The following is a 22,722-nucleotide window of genomic DNA, read 5'->3' on the forward strand; positions in this document are numbered from 1 at the left end:
TGTTCCTAGGCACAGTGAAAAGCATTATCTTGAGGGCAATACAGGCAGATCAGAGTTAAGTAGCATAGTGTAAAGTTAATGGCGCTGATTTTAACTGTAGGTAGAAAATGGAGGTGGTGGATATAACTTGAACTGAAAACATTATGTCCGTAGGGAATCAGAGCTGAAAGTGTGTTGCTGGAAAAGCGCAGCAGGTCAGGCAGCATCCAAGGAGCAGGAGAATCGACGTTTCGGGCATGAGCCCTTCTTCAGGGCAGATGCCCGAAACGTCGATACACCTGCTCCTTTGATGCTGCCTGACCTGCTGCGCTTTTCCAGCAACACATTTTCAGCTCTCATCTCCAGCATCTGCAGACCTCACTTTCTCCATAGGGAATGAGGTTGGTTAATCCGTACTCGTTATTCTGGTCAAGCTGATAAGTTCAAACCTCTATTTATTAGTGTCCCCTACATGTTAAAGGACCTGAAATGTAATAGGATGGAGAGCCCTTTAGACCATCACCTTTAGACCCTGATGGTGTTTGTAAGAACTGTTCCAGATTGTTAAAATTGTTTTTTTTTTGATCGATCTGATTTTAAACTTCAAGTGTTGAAAGAGCCCACTTTGGAGAATGTGGTGGGAACAGGGTGTTTTAAATTACAACTGGTCCAGGTCTGACTACATTGACCACACCGGGAACTGGCTGGGAATGAATTCCGAGCGGAATGAGGCTGTGAGACTGTCCTTCCCGAGTGATTCTGTTACTGTCTAGATCTGAACCTGTATGTATAAGACAGCGGGAACTGTCTATCTGATTACATAAAGTACAGAAAAGGAAATGAGCTGATTTAAATTGAAAGATATATCGTCGCAGTCATGAGAAACTAACTGCTTATATCAGAATAAACGTGTTGGACTAAAACCTAGTGATTTTTCACCGAATAAGAGTTCCATTGTTCGGAAATTGTTTATATCGATAGTTTTTATAAAACTTTGTCATTGGTTAAGTTTAATCTGCTGTACGTTCTCAAACATTTAAGATTTGGAGATGCCGGTGTTGGACTGGGGTATACAAAGTTAAAAATCACACAACACCAGGTTATAGTCCAACAGGTTTATTTGGAAACACACTAGCTTTCGGAGAGTCGCTCCTTCACCAGGTGATAGTGGAGCCCTGGTGTTGTGTGATTTTTTTTAACTTCAAACATTTAAAGTTTCGTTTATGCAGCTTTTTAAAAACCGATTGAGTATGAGAATTGACCGCTTTTCTCTGAATGTGTAAGCTTCAGTGTAGAAAGCTCAGCAATGTCACTGAGCTTGAGTGCTGACTGTCTGAACCTGACTTTCACTTTATTTTCCCTCTCAGCTGGGAATGGAAATCAGGCTCCAAAGTTGTCCAGTATTTGTGTTAAAACTGAATTCTCCAATTAGGGGATTTCCTCCTCCGGGTTTTCCACATTGCAAAATCAAAATCAACTCTTCAATCCGCAAAAGAGATTCAATGAACGAACGATTGAATTTGGCAGTAACATTCGATGGGAAATGCTCATCGAACAAAGTTAAATTGTAAAAATGGTCACGTTTTACGGCATTGCTTTGGGTTGGCGGGAATGATTCAAATATTCCCACCTCTATCCTGCCCAAGGATTTATCACACCCCCGTTCAATATTTGAAGGTGTTGGGTGTAAAACTGCTTTTCAACAAAGGTAGGCGGATTTAATGTTAGTCACACGGGTGTGGCAAGTGTGGACAGAATTGTACAAGCCCAGCCCACAAAGACAGATAAATGCTGGAGAAACTCAGTAGTAGATCTGGCGGTGTCTGTGGCGAGAGAAACAGAACGAACGTTTCGAGTCCAATATGTTCCTTCTCCTGAAGGTGTTCGGAAGATGTTTGGAGGTGCTGATATTATGTATGGTGTGGAGGAGTCAGTGTTGGACTGGGGTGGACAAAGTTAAAAATCAGAGCTGAAAATGTGTTGCTGGAAAAGCGCAGCAGGTCAGGCAGCATCCAAGGAGCAGGAGAATCGACGTTTCGGGCATAAGCCCTTCTTCAGGAATGAGGAAAGTGTGTCCAGCAGGCTAAGATAAAAGGTAGGGAGGAGGGACTTGGGGGAGGGGCGTCGGAAATGTGATAGGTGGAAAGAGGTCAAGGTGAGGGTGATAGGTCAGACTGGGGTGGGGCGGAGAGGTCAGGAAGAAGATTGCGGGTTAGGAAGGCGGTGCTGAGTTCGATGGATTTGACTGAGACAAGGTGGGGGGGGGAGGGGAAATGAGGAAGCTGGAGAAATCTGAGTTCATCCCTTGTGGTTGGAGGGTTCCCAGGCAGAAGATGAGACGCTCTTGCTCCAACCGTCGTGTTGCCATGGTCTGGCGATGGAGGAGTCCAAAGACCTGCATATCCTTGGTGGAGTGGGAGGGGGAGTTGAAATGCTGTGCTACAGGGTGGTTGGGTTGGTTGGTCCCAGAGGTGTTCTCCGAAATGCTCAGCAAGTAGCTGGCCTGTCTCCCCAATATAGAGGAGGCCACATCGGGTGCAGCGGATGCAATAGATGATGTGTGTGGATGTGCAGGTGAATTTGTGGCGGATATGGAAGTTTCCTTTGGGGCCTTGGAACCCTCCAACCTCAAGGGATGAACTCGGATTTCACCAGTTTCCTCATTCCCCCTCCCCCCACCTTGTCTCAGTCAAATCCATCGAATTCAGCACCACCTTCCTAACCTGCAATCTTCTTCCTGACCTCTCCGCCCCCACCCCAGTCTGACCTTTCATCCTCACCTTAACCTCCTTCCACCTATCGCATTTCCAACGCCCATCCCCCACGCCCCTCCTCCCTACCTTTTATCTTAGCCTGCTAGACACACTTTCCTCATTCCTGAAGAAGGGCTTATGCCCGAAACGTCGATTCTCCTGTTCCCTGGATGCTGCCTGACCTGCTGCGCTTTTCCAGCAACACATTTTCAGCTCTGATCTCCAGCATCTGCAGCCCTCACTTTCTCCTCAAAGTTAAAAATCACACAACACCAGGTTATAGTCCAACAGGTTTATTTGGAAGCACATTAGCTTTCGGAGCGCTGCTCCTTCATCGGGTGATAGTGGAGGTTAAGGTCATGCTCCATTCCGGATCCTTTTGCTATAAATTCTGTGAGAATGACCTTAACCTCCACAACCTCCTGATGAAGGAGCGGGCCCTCTGAAAGCTAGTGCTTCCAAATAAACCGGTTGGACTCTAACCTGGTGTTGTGATTTTTTTAAAAAACACTGATATTATGTCCATTTCTTAAATGTCACTTTCTTCTGGATTTCTTGCGAACATGTCCCCGAGCAGAAATGGCGTCTGCAGCGTTAGAGGCACTTTTTTCACAACGGTATTGTTTTTGTTTGGTTAAGTGTTGAGTGTTTGAACTTGTATGAACGAGTGAAATCGAGATGACGGGGAATCAGAGGGGTAAATATTGGTGCGGATTTGGTTCTGTTTTGACGGGCTGAGCTCTCAGTCCGAATCCAGACCTGACTCTGACAGTTTCATGCAAGTTTAGGTTAGACCATTGAGTATGGGCCAGTCGTTTCTCCCTGTGATTTGAGCACGTTGCCGATTATTTATCTCCAGGAGAAAAGTATGGAATTCATTGCGATCAGTTTTTGTCACAAAGAACTCTGTCCACCCTGTCAAATACAAGGAAAAATGAACCAGTTTTCAGTTGAAAAAAATACTGAAAAGACTTTAAAATTAATCGATGTTTCTGTTTGTATTTTTTGTTCGGTGAAGTGACGCTAATCTGGTTAATGCGATTTGTTTAAATGCTTACCTCCAGCGGAATATCGGGGGAAGCATTCCTGATGAAGGGTTTATGCCCGATTCTCCTGTGCTTTTCCAGCGCTACACTCTGGAATGGAGCGGAATATCAGAGTATTGCAGATTGTATATTTATCTGGAGGAGTTAAACTGATCAGACTGCTTCCTGGGGAGTATTTTCGCTCAGTATGATAGCTTTCTGCTGTAATTAATGACTTGTGTTTTGAGTAACGCAACAGGCCCATTGGGCATTGATAATCAGTTTTCTCTACAGGAGAGAGGTCATGGCGCAAGTTTCAACTGGAGATAGAAAATGGAAAGGGGTGGGGGAGTTGGGACATTCACAATGGGTTTAATGTAAAATATAACTGAGATGTGGGCGGCACGGTGGCACAGCGGTTAGCACTGCTGCCTCACAGCGCCTGAGACCCGGGTTCAATTCCCGCCTCAGGCGACTGTCTGTGTGGAGTTTGCACGTTCTCCCCGTGTCTGTCTGGGTTTCCTCCGGGTGCTCCGGTTTCCTCCCACTGTCCAAAGATGTGCAGGGTCAGGTGAATTGGCCATGCTAAATTACCCCATAGTGTTAGGTAAGGGGTAAATGTAGGGGTATGGGGGGGTTTCGCTTCGGCGGGTCGGTGTGGACTTGTTGGGCCGAAGGGCCTGTTTCTACACTGTAATCTAATCTAATCTAATCTCAGGCCTGTAAGAAATCCGTTCCTAATTGCGTTCATTATCTGGTCGCCCCGATGTGTTTAAGCCTGTATTTATCGCAGTGAGGTGATGAATAAGGATCTGATATCGAATGTTTTGGCGAGGATTAATCAGAATCTGTTATCACCGACGCGTTCTTCCCTCATACTGTGAGTTGGAGTTGACTTTTTTTTAATGAGAAGGAATCTAGTCAGTTTTTAATATTATTTTCGAAGCCGCTATTAATTTATAGCGGCCGACGCGGAGAGAGTGGAGCTGATTGTCCATTGAAGAAGTAGTGGGAACGGGGAATAATAATAATTTCCGTTTATCCAACAAGAGGCAGCGGGTGATAACCGGGGGTTCCTGTGAACTCAATCTGCCTGTTGTTCGGGAGGGAGTGAATTCCTACCGCTAATGACACTGTAAGATGACTTTTCCTGAGTACACTGTCTGCCGCATTTCTCTTGTCATTTAGAGTGAAGTATTGACTTTAAACTACTAGGAGTAACTTTTTAAAAGCTGAGCTGGGTAAAGGGCTGGCAGATGGAATACAATGTTAATAAATGTGAAGTCATTCATTTTGGTCGGATTATTACTTGAATGGTAAACGTTTGCAGTATGCTGCTATGCAGAGGGACCTGTGCATGACTCACAAAGGGTTGGTTCTAAGGTAGAAAAACAAATTAGGAAAGCAAATAGAATTTTGTCCTTTGTTAGAGGGATTGAGTTTAAAAGCAGGGAGGTTATGTTGCAGTTGAAACTTTATTGCTGGAACAGCACAGCAGGTCAGGCAGCATCCAGGGAACAGGAGATTCGACGTTTCGGGCACAGGCCCTTCCTCAGGAATCATTCCTGAGGAAGGGCCTGTGCCCGAAACGTCGAATCTCCTGTTCCCTGGATGCTGCCTGACCTGCTGTGCTGTTCCAGCAATAAAGTTTCAACTTTGATCTCCAGCATCTGCAGACCTCACTTTCTCCTCGAGGTTATGTTGCAACTGTACAGGGTGCTGGTGAGGCCACACCTGGAGCTCTATGTGCAGTTTTGGTTTCCTTACTTGAGAAAGGATGTACTGGCGCTAGAGGAGGTGCAGAGGAGGTTGAATGTGGAGTTGAGAAGGTTGGTTTATGAGGAGAGGCGGAGTAGACTGGAATTATATCCATTGGAATTCAGAAGAATGGGAGGGGATCTTAATAAAATTACCAAGGGGATAGATAAGATAGAAGCAGGGAGGATGTTTCCACAGGCAGGTGAAACTAGGACAAGAGGACATAGCCCCAAGATTAGAGAGAGCAGATTTAGGACTGAATTGAGAAGAAACGTCTTCACCCAGAGGGTTGTGAATCTATGGAATTCCCTGCCCAGGGAAATAGTTGACGCTGCTTTAGTAAATGTTTTTAAAGCTAAGAGTTTTTTTTGAATAGTAAAGGAATTAAGGGAGACAGTGGGAAGGGGGGGGGGGGGAGGGATAAGTGGAGCTGAGTCCATGAAAAGATTAGCCATGATCTTATTGAATGGTGGAGCAGGCTCGATGGGCTGAATGGCCTAGTCCTGCTCCTCGTTCTTCTGTTCTTCTGTTTACTGTATGAGTTGTTAAGAAGGATAAGAACCAATTGAAACTAGTGTCAGGAAAATTGGATGTTAGAGAGGGGATTGTGAAGGTTCCTGATAGATTCCAGGAATTTGAAGTTGTGATGAAAAAGAAGCCAGTTTCTTTGCAAAGATAGTATTTCAGTGCTGTGATTGTGAAACTTTACTGAGTGTACACTGTTTACTGCTTTTCCCACATAATAACAGTGAGCACACTTTAACCAAAGCACTTCACTGTTTTCGAGATGCCTGTGGTGGTGGGAGGCATTAGATAAATGCAGAACTTTGTTTCTGACTTTCTTGAATTAACAGGACGAGGAAAATCAGAACTGGCATTCGATTTAACCATTCATTTCAATCTCCACAATCACATTATATCCAGTTTCCTCTCAAGAAAGAGAATTAACACTCATATATAGATAGTGTACAGACACATTGACAATATATAGGGTATTTTCATGCTCTTATACTGCCACTTGATGGTAATACTGGACAAAGCAGGTTTCATGCTGGGATCGGATAAGAGTATACATTCATCTTTGTGATTTGTTTACTCTGGTGGTCAGTCTTTGAACATATCATAAGGATCTACCAAACAAAAATGTATATTACAGAAAAGAATAGCACCATCTACAGTTTACTGTGTAAGAACCAGAGGAAATAGCCTCATTATAAATATCAAATAAATAAACACACATTTATAGATGCTATACAAATCAGTGACAATTTACATAATATAACTAAATATTATAATTAAACTTCTAATTATCTTTGTATGCATGAAAAATTTTGATTTTCAGAAATGATTAATGGGTTTTAATCTCTTGGCTGTTTGACTCTTCCTGTGCATAATAGTAATTACTGCATTGATGGCAGGAGACAGAGGGTGGTGACAGAGGGTTGTTTTTTGGACTGGAGGCTTGTGACCAGCAGTGTGCCACAAGGATCAGCATTGGGTCCAAGTGCTTTACGTTATTTATTTAAATGATTTGATGCGAATATAGAAGGCATGGTTAATAAATTTACAGATGACACCAGAATAGGTGGTACAGTGGATAGTGAAGAAGGTTATCAAAGAGTATAACAAGACTTTAATTAGATGAGCCGATAAAGTTTGAAATAAAAGAGACCTAAGGGGCAACTTTTCATGCAGAGGGTGGTACGTGAATGGAATGAGCTGCCAGAGGAAGTGATGGAGGCTGGTACAATTGCAACATTTAAGAGGCATCTGGATAGGTATATGAATAGGAAGGGTTTGGAGGGACATGGACCAAACACAGGCAAATGGGACTGGTTCAGCTTAGGGATCTGGTTGGTGCAGACAAGTTGGACCAAAGGGTTTGTTTCTGTGCTATGTGACTTTATGACTCTACCACTCGTATGACTCATAAACTGCATTTCAGAAAGTCTTTCTTGACTATAAAAGTCTGGGATGAGGTGAGCCACTATACAACACACAGTTTTGTTTCATAACTGATTCTTTCCTCTAGGCTGAACATTTCAGTTTGATGAAGATGGGAATATTACAAACTGCAAATCTATAATATGCTTCTGCACATTCAACAGCCAACAAAGAATAAATGCTTGAAGGGAGTGAAACTGTGGTGGGGGCGGGGGCTAAATTTGGAGGAGCCGGTGTTGGACTGGGGTGTACAAAGTTTAAAAACCACACAACACCAGGTTATAGTCCAACAGGTTTATTTGGAAGCACTAGCTTTCAGAGCACTGCTCCTTCATCAGGTGGTTGTGGAGTATAAGATCGGAAGACATAGAATTTATAGCAAATTTTACAGTATGATGTAACTGAAATTACATATTGAAAAAGACCTGGATTGTTTGTTAAGTCTCATCTTTTTTAGAATTACCATGTTAGTTTCAGTTCTTTCAATGTAAATCCAGAACATTTAAAAGTTACATTCTCGAGTGAACTTTAACAATTGGTGTCATGTCGGCCCAGATAATGCATTTAAGGTGTGAGCTGCCAAATGTGAAGCAATGATTTGGAGATGCCGATGTTGGACTGGGGTGGACAAAGTTAAAGATCACACAACACCAGGTTTTAGTCCAACAGGTTTAATTAGAAGGGCTAACTTTCGGAGCATTCATCAGGATGAAGGAGCGACGCTCCGAAAGCTAGTGCTTCCAATTAAACCTGTTGTACTATAACCTGCCTTTGTGTAATTTTTAACCTTGTGAAACAATGGTCAGACTGATTCTAATCTAAAAAATGGATTTACAGAATCTTACGTGGATTCATGCAGATTTTGAGCCAAGTACAATGTAATTCTGCAAGTACAAATTCACCCCACAAATGGAGATGTGTATGTGTGCATGTAGGTGTGTGTGGTGGGGTTATAAGTGTCTGTGAGAGTGTGCATGTGTGAGTGTAAAGGGGTATAAGTCTGTGAGAGGGTGCGTGTATGTGTGAGTGTTTTGAGAGAGGGCTGTGTGAGTGGGAGGGAAGAGTGGGATGATTTGAAGAGTGCGTTCGCAAGGCTAGCACTAGCACAATGGGCTGAGTGGATGCTGCAGGTCCTGCTGTATCTATTTTTCACACTATAATGTCAAAAACACAGCACATCATTTCCCACTCTGCCTGTCACTGGGGCTGTGCATTGCAAATGCTGATGTTTCATTCTGACACGAGTCAGTCAGACAAAGGGTCATCTTACTGGCTTCAAGTGAGAGCACAAATTGTGGCGCATTTCATGTGCTTATCAATCAATGTGATCAGTTGCTGACTGAATCAGAGTATTCCACATGCGTGCGATGTTGCTCATTCACCTGAGGGATAGGATCTGTCTCTGACCATCCCGGTGTCACAAATGATTTCCTCCAGATTGTTAATTCTGAAGAGGATTGAGAAGGCTTTTTGGGAATGCCTCCTCCCCCTCGTGACAAGTTCGGAAATTCCCTGATAGCTTCAGAACCTGCTCATGAAGACTGGGAGCTTCTCCCAGCTCCTGCATTGACCAAATTTGACAGGTTTCCTTGTTTCCATGGCACCATCAAAGTACTTATCTCCAAGTGCTGATTCACGGGCCTGCTTGCTAGGCCCATACCTGGGATCCCTTTCGTCAGAGCAGGGGAGAGTTTTACTTTCTTTAACGGAGGGACTCGCTCCTTCCTGGATGACTGATTTTCAAACCTGCAATTCCCAGGTTATAGCCCGACAGGTTGATCTGAAATCACGAGCCTTCATCACGTGAAGTCTGCTCCAAGAAGTAAACTGATCAGCTTCCTCTCTCCTCCAGGCTGAGGCAGGGATACCACTCAGTGTTTCCCCAGTATTCACTGGACAGGAGGGAATTGTTGCTTTTCAAGGTTTGTAAACGCCTGTGCAGCCTGGAACCTGAGAGTGAACGGTGCTAGGCAGGTTCTGGGAGATATCTCAGCCTGTTTTGTTCTTGCAGGCCCCTTGTCCATGATTTGTTTGAATCCATCGGGATCTGACAGTCCCATCGCGTGTTCAGGTTGGAGAAGTGAAAACCTTTTCTCAGACTCGAGCGCTGATTCTATTCCTTACCGGAGATTCAGCAGCTCAAACTGATTGATTGCATTGAGTTGTGTGTGTGTGTGTGCGTACATGTCTACCCACCTGTTTGCAATGTGTGTGCAGCATCTCTTCGAGCCTGGAATGGAATCGTTGCGAACCCCATCGGTGACCAGTTGTTAGTGTGCCTTAATGTTTCAAACTGAAACTGAGCTAATACCTTTCTGAATTGCAATTTAATGTTTTAATTTCTTTTTCCCAATGATTGCAGGCAAGTATTTTACCGATTATGTTTGCATCAGTCAACATGGCACATGAAGTTTGTATAGAAGGTACGTGATAGAATAGGAATCCTGAGTTGTGAAATATTTATCTCACTCTATTCAAACAAGCTTTTAGCTCTTTTCCAGCAAGAACTCATTAGAATTGGATTGTGATCTACCATCCATCTCAAATATTCAAAGTTTAAATTTAGATCTCTCTACAATGCATACCATTATCCAGTTCAAATTACAGCCAGCTTCACGCTAACTGAACCAATTACAACAGACTGAAGAATGAGTGAAGAGATGAACTCTTGATTGTGTTCTCAATGAGCATATTCTCGGTGAGATTCCTGATGAACGACTTTTGCCCGAAACGTCGATTTTTCCTGCTCCTCAGATGCTGCCTGACCTACTGTGCTTTTCCAGTGTCATAGAGTCATGGAGTCATGGAGATGTACAGCATAGAAACAGACCCTTCGGTCCAACCTGTCTATGCCAACCAGATATTCCAACCCAATCTAGTCCCACCTGCCAGCACCTGGCCCATATCCCTCCAAATCCTTCCTATTCATATACCCATCCAAATGCCTTTTAAATGTTACCAGCCTCCACCACTTCCTCTGGCAGCTCATTTCATACACGTACCACCCTCCGCATGAAAAAGTTGCCCCTTAGGTCTCTTTTATACCTTTCCCCTCTCACCCTAAACCTGTGCCTTCTAGTTCTAGACACCCCCACCCCTGGGAAAAGACTTTGTCTCTTTATCCTATCCATGCCCCTCATAATTTTATAAACCTCTATAAGGTCACCCCTCAGCCTTTATAAATGCCAGCATTTATACTCAATGTGGATCTCTTCCTATCCCCTCGTCTTGCCCTATTGACATATCCTCCATTTCCAAATTGCAAAAATAAAATTGATTAATGATGTCTTAAAAGGATTTTAGGAAGCAAACTTTAAAACAATCCCAATACAGAAAGATGATTTTTAGTGCACTTAAATTTAAATTTCGAGATGCACATCAGTTGATTTTTGGGAACTGAGGGAATATGGGGGAAGAAAATGGAGCTGAAGTTGAAGATCAGCTGTGATCATATGGAATGGGGAGTGGGTTTGAATGACTGAAAGATGAGTTTGCTTGTATTATGAGTTTGAATCTGTTAACAAGTTCAATAAAGCTTGTTCTTCCTTCTCTTTTAGCACATATTGGAAAACCTGTAAATAGAACAATTCCAGAATGCGAGAAGGGGAGTCTGACACCCACCCTGACCAAGGGAATACAGGAGCTGATATGCAAGGATTTAGAGTGCATCAGGACTTTCAAAGCAACATTTATTTGCAACAAATATTACAACTTATACATTCCAAGTGTTTCAAAGAATAATATTTCTGAATACTGGCTAGTATGTGGTAAAGATCAGATAAAGATAGTCTTGAGTGGAGGTGAGTTTAAAGAGTCTGGAAGCAGACGTGTGTTATGGCACAATGTTCATAATCTCATTAAGTCTCTTTTCACCCATAATTTGCAGACCAATAGTCAGTGCTAATTCAGGGTGCACAATAACTGATATAAATAAAGATTCAATCAGTGCAAATACACACATTGAACAGGAGATACACATATTTGAGGGGGTGATGGTCTTGTGGGCTTAGTGCTGGACTGTTAATCCGAGGGAGCGCCGCACGGTCGGAGGGTCAGTGCTGAGGGAGCGCCGCACGGTCGGAGGGTCAGTGCTGAGGGAGCGCCGCACGGTCGGAGGGTCAGTACTGAGGGAGCGCCGCACGGTCGGAGGGTCAGCGCTGAGGGAGCGCCGCACGGTCGGAGGGTCAGCGCTGAGGGAGCACCGCATGGTCGGAGGGTCAGCGCTGAGGGAGCGCCGCACGGTCGGAGGGTCAGTGCTGAGGGAGCGCCGCACGAGCTGGAGAAGGTTAGAGTTAGGAAAGGATGTTGGACTTGGAGAATGTTAGAACGTGGTAGGAATGGTGGTAGTGAGGCTGTGGAGGGATCTGAATACACAGATGAGAATTAAATGGTGATGTGCCAGACTGGAAGCTGGTCCTGGTAGTCCTGGCTAATGATGATGAGAGAATGAATTTGGTGTGGTTTAGGATCTGGCAACAGAGGATTGAATGGTGAATGTGTCCTGATGTCAGCCTGGTCCATTCTGAAATATTGGCCACAAAAGCACAAAATGCTTGACCCTGCAGTAAGAGGGACAGAAGTGTTAGTTTGTGCAGTAATTTAGGCTAGTTTGGGCTTATACGAAAGGTGAATAGTGGCTCAGTTTCACATTGCAATTGTACTGTTCTGTTTTCCAGGTTGTCCACCTCTAGAGACAAGTGATACTCCGGAACGGAATCATCACAAACAGTTCAATATCACTCAAGGTAAAACCAAGTGAAAGTGTAGAATGTCATAGCAGGTATTAGCCGTGGTTCTAACCTGTCAGCGCTGAGGGAGTGCTGCGTGGTCGGAGGGTCAGCGCTGAGGGAGTGCTGCGTGGTCGGAGGGTCAGCGCTAAGGGAGTGCCGCGCGGTCAGAGGGTCAGCGCTGAGGGAGTGCCGCGCGGGGTAGGTGTAGGAGCTGGAGAAGGTTAGAGTTAGGAAAGGATGTTGGACTAGGAGGATGTTAGAACATAGTAGGAATGGTGGTAGTGAGGCCGTGGAGGGATCTGAATACACAGATGAGAATTTGAATGATGTGCCAGACTGGAAGCCAGTCTGGTAGAGACTGGTGGCTAATGATGGGAGAATGAATTTGGTGTGGTTTAGGATCTGGCAACAGAGGATTGAATGGTGAATGTGTCCTGATGTCAGCCTGGTCCATTCTGAAATATTGGCCACAAAAGCACAAAATGCTTGACCCTGCAGTAAGAGGGACAGAAGTGTTAGTTTGTGCAGTAATTTAGTTTGGGCTTATACGAAAGGTGAATAGTGGCTCAGTTTCACATTGCAATTGTACTGTTCTGTTTTCCAGGTTGTCCACCTCTAGAGACAAGTGATACTCCGGAAAGGAATCATCACAAACAGTTCAATATCACTCAAGGTAAAACCAAGTGAAAGTGTAGAATGTCATAGCAGGTATTAGCCGTGGTTCTAACCTGTCAGTCAGAAAGTCTTAGGTTCAGGACCATTCTGGAAGGAATTGTTTCATTACTTAAATAGAAACAATGGGCAGAGTTGGAGGAAGAGGCAAGAGATTGATACGAAGTTGAAGTGCAGTGACACTGAACACAAATATGATGGACTGAATGCACCATCTGTGATCCTCTGAAATTTACAGAGAAGGCCTGGAGTGGGGCATGGGGAGGCAGTCTGAAAGGCAGCACTTGTCAGTGAGAGATGTGTTGGGTGGTGAGGGAGTCTGCAAGGCCAGGCCTGGGGTGGGGAGGGTGTCTGTGAGGCTGTGCCCGGGCTAGGGAGGGAGCCAGCAGACTAAGGCCCGAAGAGGTGGCGGGAGTTTGATGCAGGGCTCAAAGGGCTGTGTGGTAATCCACTGTTCACCGGTACCAAGCTAACCAGGAGCCAGGAAACTCCGAAGTCACAGGTGATGTTGAACTTGCGTTTTTGAGTTTCATTTCCTCTCCGTAACAAGATATTTTCTGGAAAACAGGGAACAGAACAACTTCAGACGAGAGTGATTCTTCAACAATGCCCCCAGGGTTTATTGTAATGATTGTTATTGGAACGATTGGGATTATTGGAACGATTATAGGTTGCTGTGTATTGAAGCACAGATACCCCCGAGTCTGGAACAACATTTGGTGAGTTGATGGTCATATATACTCCTTGATTTGGATTTCTAGTGAAGAGGCACAGGATAGGGCACGGAATGAGCTCTCTGAGTGTTTTTTGATATTTGACAGCTTAACAATGAGGGGCATTCAAAACCCCTTTCTCCAACACTCCAGTATCTGGGGAAGTCCCCTTAACCCCCTCTCTCTCCCCCTTATATAATGGGGAGGTCTCCCTAACCACCACTCTGATATGCAGACTGGCATTTGCTATCTTAGAATTCACAGCCACAAGTGAGAACCTCCTTGCATGTGTTAATGAGTCCAGACTGTGCTGCAGTTCACCTCTGAAACGGATTGGTCAGTGAGCTACTGCAGCTTGACCAGCTAATTGATGGGCTTCTCTCCTATGTGCCTGCCCTCACTGGCACACACATGCATTTAGATTCCGACAGTTGCACATGCTGTAAGATGGGCTTGATCAGTAACTTCACAAACAGGGCTTGAGCCATTTGTTCAGTGTACAAACCTGAGGCTGAAATAGGGCACACCACAGGCAACCTGTGTGATTATAACTCCTCTGATCGCCACATTGTTCAAAATGGAGAGCAGCCATAAGGCTGTCACCTTTGACCTCAAGCACCCAGCCTGCTTGCTATTCTCCCTGGATTCAGGGATCTTCTCATATCCTTCCTGGAAGGGCTCTCAACACTTGGGTGACAGAAGAGACTAGCTGTTTTATGCTGCTACTCTGCAGCAGCAACACATGTGGCAGTTCTCACTAATGGGATGCTCCAGAGGTGTTCTACCTGTCCAACAGCTCAGTTAGGAGGTGGCTGAATTCCAGTGCCAGAGTAATGCTTGTTACATAGGCTGCACAAAGCAAAGACCGGTGAGTCATATCAAATAACATAGAATCCATTCAGTATGGAAGCAGGCCATTCAGTCTAAAGAATATCCCAATAGATCCACCTGCCTACCTTATCCCTGTAACCTTGCATTTCCCATGGCTAACCCACCTAACTTGCACATCCCTGGACACTATGGGCAAGTGAACATGGCCAGTCCACCCTAACCTGCACATCCCTGGACACTATGGGGCAATTTAGCATGGCCAATCCACCCTAGCCTGTACACCTCTGGACTGTGGGAGGAAACTGGAGTACCCGGAGGAAACCCACTCAGACACGTTCCTTTTGTTGTTCACAACAAGAAAAGTACTGACTGCCCCCATCCAGTCCACACTTGTAAAATTGCCTAACATTACATGTGATTCCAGGAATGGATAACATTTGCCAAACAACCCTGAGTCTGCTAAGAATTATGCTGACAACCAGTTTAAGATTATAATTTGGGCTCACCGGGTCGTGTACTTGTGTGTACTGTGAGCTACAAACAGACATCCCATTGCATGCACAAGGGTTCCATTCCTGAGAACCCCTGTTATGGACCTGGCCAGACCCCCCTCAAAACATTTCAGGAAGGTAGCCCAGACCCTAACCTTTCCAGTTCTTCTAAGCAGGTGTAAAGTGGATGTTTCAGAATGATGCAGCTGGCCCAACCATTCAGTTTTAAACAAAACAATTTATTTACAGACAAACAAAAGAACTGAATTTAGAATAGCATACCTATTTGAAAACCCAATGGACTCTATCGCAACTTAATGCTGTTCCAAATACTTGCAACATTCCCATAAACACCCCCTTGGCAAATAAGGTAAAATCAGACACAGGCTCTTACAGGAGAGCAATGTCAGAGAGAGAGGATCAGCATGGAGCTGTTTCTTTGACCAGTGGCCTCAAAAACCTGACTGCCCGCTCAAACCAAACCAAACCAAACTCTGAGCTGGGGCAACTAGCCACTCCCCTTTCTTTGTACAAGTGTTTCAAAAGAAAGACTTAAAAAGCATTCTCAGTAGATATTTACAGACACATTGGAACCTCTGCCTTTACAACCCCTCTGAAAAACAACGAAAGACAACATAACTTTGTTAAAGGAACAGCATCATCACGTCCCCATGAACAATGAAATTCACGTGTGCAGCCTTTTAAACATACAGGTTAACGATAGGTGGAAAATCACACGTGAGTTCTGCCGCAGATGTTGAATAATGTTATTACTTTTTGGTGTGGAGACGTGAATTTCCAAGTTATGATCTCACAGATAGGGAATTTATTGTATCCCTATACAGGACCATGTTTTGCAGACAGAAAGGACAAGAAAATGTAGGAATTAGGTACAGGACCAGACCCTCCAAGCTAACATGGCCTTGTCTGATCCTCTGTCTCAATACCATGCTCTCACACTCTCCCCATACACCTTAACACCTTTGGTCTCTAGATATGTGACTATGCGTTTCTTTCTTAAATATATTCAGTGACCTGGCCCCCACAGCATTCTGTGGGAAGATTTTCCTATCCTCTGAATGAAGGAGTCTCTCCTAATTTCCATTTGAAATGGACCACTGTACAGTGTATGCTGAGTCTGTGATGCCCTGCCAGGGGAATATCGTCTCCACATCCAGTCTGTCCAGTTCTGTCAGTATTGAATATGTTTCAATGAGATCCCCTTTCATTCTTAACTGCAGTGAATACAGGCCCAGTTGACTGAATACCACCTTCTGTGACCACAAGGGACATCCTAAACCCCTCAACGTGTTGTATAATATGAGGATTTCTTTTTCTAGTTCCCAACGCATGGTTTGCAGACACAGAGATCAAGAAACAGATCAGCATAGCTACGAATTAAGTCCCCTGAATAATTGTAATGCTGAGGCCAGGATATCAATTGAACAAAAACATTGACTGACCAGGGTGTGTGGACAGGTATGTTTTGTGAGACAATGATAAAGGGAACATAGAGTCATAGAGATGTACAGCACAGAAACAGACCCTTCAGTCCAACTGTCCGTGCCGACCAGATATCCCAACCCAATCTCGTCCCACCTGCCAGCACCCAGCCCATATCCCTCCAAACTCTTTCTATTCATATGCCCAACCAAATTCCTCTTAAATATTGCAATTGTACCAGCCTCCACCACATTCCACATTCCATACATGTACTATCCTCTGTGGAAAAAGTTGCCCCTTCGGTCTTTTTTTTTAATATATCTTTCCCCTCTCACCCTAAACCTATGCCCCTCTAGTTCTGGACTCCCCCACCCCAGGGAAAAGACTTTGTCTATTTATCCTATCCATGCCCGTCATGATTTTGTAAACCTCTATAAGGTCACCCCTCAGCCTCCGTTGCTCCAGGGAAAACAGCCCCAACCTGTTCAGCCTTTCTCTGTAGCTCAAATCCTCCAACCCTGGCAGCATCCTTGTAAATCTTTTCTGAACCTTTTCAAGTTTCACAACATCTTTCCAATAAGGAGACCAGAATTGCACACAATATTCCAACAGTGGCTGAACCAATGTCTTGTACAGCCGCAATATCACCTCCCAACTCCTGTACTCAATAAAGGAAAGCATACCAAACGCCTTTTTCATTATCCTATCTACCTACGACTCCACTTTCAAGGAGCTATGAATCTGCATTCCAAGGTCTCTTTGTTCAGCAACAGTCCCTAGGACCTTACCATTAAGTGTATAAGTCCTGCTAAGATTTGCTTTCCCAAAATGCAGCACCTCGCATTTATCTGAATTAAACTCCATCTGCCACTTCTCAGCCCATTGGCCCATCTGGTCAAGATCCTGTTGTAATCTGAGGTAACCTTCTTTGCTGTCCACCACACCTCCAATTTTGGTGTCATCTGCAAACTTACTAACCGTACCTCTTATGCTCACATCCAAATCATTTATATAAATGACAAAAAGCAGAGGATCAAGCACCAATCCTTGTGGCACTCCACTGGTCACAGGCCTCCAGTCTGAAAGGAGGCCTGAAGAAGGGCTTATGCCCGAAACGTCGATTGTCCTGTTCCCTGGATGCTGCCTGACCTGCTGTGCTTTTCCAGCAACACATTTTCAGCTCTGATCTCCAGCATCTGCAGACCTCACTTTCTCCTCCAGTCTGAAAAACAACCCTCCACCACCACCCTCTGTATTCTACCTTTGAGCCAGTTCTATATCAAATGGCTACTTCTCCCTGTATTCCATGAGATCTAACCTTGCTAGTCAGTCCCATGGGGAACCTTGTCGAACGCCTTACTGAAGTCCATATAGATCACATCTACTGCTCTGCCCTCATCAATCCTCTTTGTTACTTCTTCAAAAAACTCAGTCATGTTTGTGAGACATGACTTCCCACGCACAAATTTGCTCGCAACAGCACTGTCCCTGCAGCAGGGTGGGTGACCTTATGATGCTACATAACATCAAAATGAACATGGTGTTGTGCATATTTTTTAACCATTGATTGGTAATGTCTTCCAAAATAAACAGTTCCATTTTGAGACATGGGTGTTGGTGCAGAGAGGTTGAGAGGTGACCTTGAAAGGTCTTTAACATGAGAAAAGGCTTCAATAGGGTCAATGTAAAGAAGATGCTTTCATTACTGATGGGGAGACTAGGACAAGGGGTTTTTGATAGAAGACAGTCCCCAATAAATCCAATGGGGAATTCAGGAGAAACATCTTTCCCCCAGAGAGTGGGAGGATGATTGACTCACTCCCGCAGGGAATGGTGACGTGGGGAATGTGGGACTAGCTCCCACAGGGAGTGGGGAGGCGGGGTGGGAATGTGGGACCCACTCACTGGGAGTGGGGAAATATGGGACTCAGTCCCACAAGAAGTGGGGGGGAAATGTGGGATTCAGTCCCACAGGGAGTCGGGTGGGGAATGTGGGACTAGCTCCTACAGGGAGTTTGGGGGGAATGTGGGACACTCCCACTGGGAGTGGGGAAATATGGGACTCAGTCCCACAGGAAGTTGGGGGGAATGTGGGATTTGTTCCCACAGGGAATGGTCCAGGTGAACTGTGTAATTGAAGAGGGCAAAGCTAGACAAACATGATAGGAGGTGGGGAGGGTGTGTGGGGGGGAGGGGAGATAAGCCAGGGTTTTGGGTGCCGGCTGATGTGGAACCAAAGCCTCAGCAGAATGGTTCGGCTCGGCAAAAGTGAGCACTGCAGATGGTGGAGATCAGAATCAAGATTAGAGTGGTGCTGGAAAAGCACAGCAGGTCAGGCAACATCCAGGGGCAGGAAAATCGACGTTTTGGGCAAAAGCCCTTCACCAGGAATGAAGCCCAGGAGCCTCTGGGGTGGAGAGATAAATGGGAGGGGGCTGGGGCTGGTTAGGCTGACTGATCAATTTTTATCCTCTAACATCTTTGTAACTTTGTCATTTGTTTTTATATTTCAGGATGTAAACACTATTAGGCCATGAAGAATTTCTGACTGAATGTGAACCTGACTACCTGTTCTTGGTTATTGTAGCTTTTTATATGTTGTTTTAATAAAAAATTTAAAAAGATATTGTTGCCGTTATTGGAGTTTGTTTCCTTTACAGGATCTCCTTTTAAAACCCCCACCCTTCTATTTATCTCTCAGCCCCCTTTCTCATCCCCAGCATTCCTGATGAAGGCCTTATGCCCGAAACGTCGACTCTCCTGCCCTCCTGTCGATGCTGCCTGACCTGCTGTGCTTTTCCAGCACCACACTCTCGACTCTGATCTCGCGCTTCTGCAGCCCTCACTGTCTCCTCTTTAAGACTTCATCATTTTAACAAGTTGCATTATAGGAAGTGAGTAAGTCAGACAAAAATTGGGCCACTATTGGGAAGAAAAGCAGTGGATAAGGGATGGGGACAGGACATTGTGGAGCTCTCCCCAGTATCCAGAGGCAGATATCGATCCCTCATTAAAATAAACCAGATGACCTGGGTCATAGTCGCACTGCTGATTGGAGAATCTTGCTGTGTGCAAACTGGCTAAAGTGCAGAAGTGACCAGACTTCAGGAAACTGGATTCAGAATTTGAATTCAGTTTATTGTCACACGTACTCACACTTATACAGTGAAAAGGTTACAAGTCTCTGCTTACAACGCCATCTTAGGTATCAAGGCACAGATTCGAGTAGAAATTCTTAGGGGAAAAAGATGATGAGAAAAATAAAAAAAAGTGCAGCAATAAATTACAAAATAGGTAAAGACAACTTTGGAATAACAATCCTTCCAAAGAAAATGTACAGCCCAGGAACAGGCCCTTCGGCCCTCCAAGCCTGTGCTGATCCGAATCCACTGTCAAAACCTGTCACCCAATTCCTAAGCATCTGTATCCCTCTGCTTCCCACCGACTCATGCATCTGTCCAGACGCACCTTAAATTAATCTACCATGCCTGCCTCTACTACCTCTGCTGGCAACATGTTCCAGGCACCTACTCCCCTCTGTATGAAGTACTTTCTGTGGATATCCCCCTGAAACTTTTCATCTCCTTGAACACATGACCTCTTAACTGAATCCGTCACCCTGGGAAAATGCTTATCTCTATCCACCCTGTCTATATCCTTCATTATTTTGTAAACCTCAATCAGGTCCCCCCTCAATTTTTTTTCTAATGATAACAATCCTAACCTACTCAACCTCTCTTCATAGCTAGCACCTTCCATCCCAGGCAACATCCTTGTAAACCTTCTCTGCACCCTCTCCAAAGCGTCCACATCCTTTTGGTAATGTGGTGACCAGAACTGTACACAGTATTCTAAATGCAGCTGAACCAATGTCTTGTACAATTTGAACATGACCTGCCAGCTCTTATACTCAATACCGTGTCCAATGAAGACAAACATACCATATGCCTTCTAGACCACTCTATCCACCTGTGCAGCAACCTTCAGGGTACAATGGACCTGAACTCCCAGATCTCTCTGCTCATCAATTTTTCCCAAGTCTCTTCCGTTTACAGTAAAGTTCGCTCGAGAATTAGACTTCGCAAAATGCATCACCTCACATTTACCCGGATTGAACTCCATCTGCCACTTCTCTGCTCAACTTCCAACCCAGACAGCGTCGGGTTCCACCTCAAGGTCAGGGGTCATGGGCTGCAGAAGATGTCCCGAGGTGGGGGAAGACCCTAGAGAAAGGCAGGCCTTTTGCTATGGATTGTATTTGATCCGGTGGGAAGCAGATTTTGTTCATGGGGAAATGTGTTGGGCTGGCGTTCCTGTACATCATCTGCCCGCGTCCTTACAGATGGAAAGTGGTCATGGGTTTGGAAGGTGCTGTCTAAGGAGCCTTGGTGAGTTTGTGCAGTGCATCCTGTATTTGGTATACATTGCTGCTACTGAGTGTTGGGGGTGGTAGATGGAGTGGATACATTGTCAATCCAGTGGTTTTGTCCTGGATAGTGTCAAGCTTCTTGAGTGTGCTCTGATGGAGTCATTTAGACTCGAAACATGAGCGTGCTGTCTCTCCATGGATGCTGTCTGACCCCACTGTGATCTCCAGCATTTGTTGTGCTCAGTACACATTCCAGCATCTACAGGCATTCACTCTTCCTGCTTGAGTGTGTTTGTGCTCACAGCTGCCCTCCTGTGGACATTAGGCCTCCAGCAAGTTTATTTTCACTGTTCCAGTGTCAATGTTGGAGACTGGGGACAATGGAAGACAGATTTAATCTGTATCTATCCCCGTGCTGTCCCTGTCCTGGGAGTGTTTGATGGGGGGACAGTGTAGAGGGAGCTTTACTCTGTATCTATCCCCGTGCTGTCCCTGTCCTGGGAATGTTTGATGAGGGGGACTCTGTAGAGAGAGCTTTATTCTGTACCTAACCCCGTGCTGTCCTTATCCAGGGAATGTTTGATGGGGGACAGCATAGAGTGAGATTTACTCTGTATCTAACCCCGTGCTGTCCCTGTCCTGGGAGTGTTTGATGGGGGGACAGTGTAGAGGGAACTTTACTCTGTATCTAACCACATGCTGTCCCTGTCCTGGGAGTGATTGATGGGGGACAGTGTAGAGGGAACTTTACTCTGTACCTAACCCCGTGCTGTCCCTGTCCTGGGAGTGATTGATGGGGGGACAGTGTAGAGGGAGTTTTACTCTGTATCTAACCACGTGCTGTCCCAGGTGGTTTTTGATGGGGTGATGTTGAGGGAACTTTACTTTCTGGTTACGTCTAAATTAAAATAGTAGAAGGAGTTTTGCCCTCAATCTAAACCTGAGCTGTCACTGTCCTGGGAGTGTTTGATGGGGGACAGTGTAGAGGGAGCTTTACTCTGTACCTAACCCCGTGCTGTCCCTGTCCTGGGAGTGTTTGATGGGGGACAGTGTAGAGGGGGTTTTACTCTGTACCTAACCCCGTGCTGTCCCTGTCCTGGGAGTGTTTGATGGGGGGACAGTGTAGAGGGAGCTTTACTCTGTACCTAACCCCGTGCTGTCCCTGTCCTGGGACAGTGAGGTCAGTGTGGAATGTGTTGTGATTGTAATGAGGTCAGTCAGGTGGATGTCATAGAATAGGAGTTTCCTGATTGGGGCTGTTAAGCTGGATCAAGTGTGTGCGTGTGCAAGGACTCTCCTCCTTGAAAGTGTCTGAGAGGAAGGGGACTGTCCCTGGACCAGCTGCCCCACATCGAGAGAGCTCAAGGAAGGAAGGAAGGAAGGAAGGAAGGAAGAAGAAAGAAGAGAAGAGGAAGAGGAAGAAGGAGGAGGCAGAAGGAGGTGAGAGTTCTGAGTCCTGGGCCTATTTTTGGAGGTGCAGCCTGGGCCTCATCAGGTCAAGGGAGTGTTGCTGCTGACCTGGGGCCCACTCCCACTGCTGGTCTCTGGGACCCTGCCCGGACCTGCCTCACTGCTGCTGCCTGGGACTCGCCTCGGGCCCCTCCCCACAACCTCCACCACTGCTGGAGGCCCACCTCCACTGCTGCTGCCTGGGACTAAATTTTGGGGCTGCCTGGGACTTGCCTTGGGGACCCTCCCCAACAGGTCTGCCCCCACCACTGCGACCAAGGGCCTACCTGGGACTCGCCCAAGGCCTGCCTCCACCGCTGCTGTTGCCTGAGGCCGGTCTCCACCATTCCTGCCTGGGACCCGCCTTGGGTTACTTGCCTTGGGCACCTCCTCAGGACTTCCGCCACTGCTGCTGCCAGAGGCCCACCTCCACTGCTGCTGCCTGGGACCTACCAACATCCAGCAGCAGAGTATAGCAAGCCCGAAGGTCGCGGGGCCCAGCCGCACCTACGCCAGGGTAGCCGCTGCCTTAGGCTCGGCTGTCCCAACCCCGGCTGCAACCGCA

General features: G+C 45.7%; 1 protein-coding gene across 7 annotated transcripts in view; it reads left to right on the forward strand.

The window, feature by feature from the left end:
- LOC122544207 (uncharacterized) overlaps positions 1-18,963 on the forward strand; it is a 62,278-nt gene extending 43,315 nt beyond the window's left edge. For 4 of the 7 annotated variants that reach the window (XM_043683265.2, XM_043683267.2, XM_043683263.2 and 1 more), the window contains 7 exons: positions 9,822-9,882; positions 11,017-11,259; positions 12,136-12,204; positions 12,794-12,862; positions 13,430-13,580; positions 16,237-16,375; positions 18,853-18,963. In XM_043683265.2, coding sequence (XP_043539200.2) covers positions 9,840-9,882; positions 11,017-11,259; positions 12,136-12,204; positions 12,794-12,862; positions 13,430-13,580; positions 16,237-16,354 — 693 coding nt within the window. In that variant the 5' untranslated portion in view covers positions 9,822-9,839 and the 3' untranslated portion in view covers positions 16,355-16,375; positions 18,853-18,963. The remainder of the gene's footprint in view (positions 1-9,821; positions 9,883-11,016; positions 11,260-12,135; positions 12,205-12,793; positions 12,863-13,429; positions 13,581-16,236; positions 16,376-18,852) is intronic. The other 3 variants (XM_043683268.2, XM_043683270.2, XM_087981077.1) reach the window with 3 other exon arrangements.
- Positions 18,964-22,722: the final 3,759 nt, after the last annotated feature.

The sequence above is a fragment of the Chiloscyllium plagiosum genome, unplaced genomic scaffold (assembly GCF_037043375.1).
Source record: "Chiloscyllium plagiosum isolate Xiang-an unplaced genomic scaffold, Cpla_swu_hap1 HiC_scaffold_38, whole genome shotgun sequence".
Lineage (NCBI taxonomy): Eukaryota > Metazoa > Chordata > Chondrichthyes > Orectolobiformes > Hemiscylliidae > Chiloscyllium > Chiloscyllium plagiosum.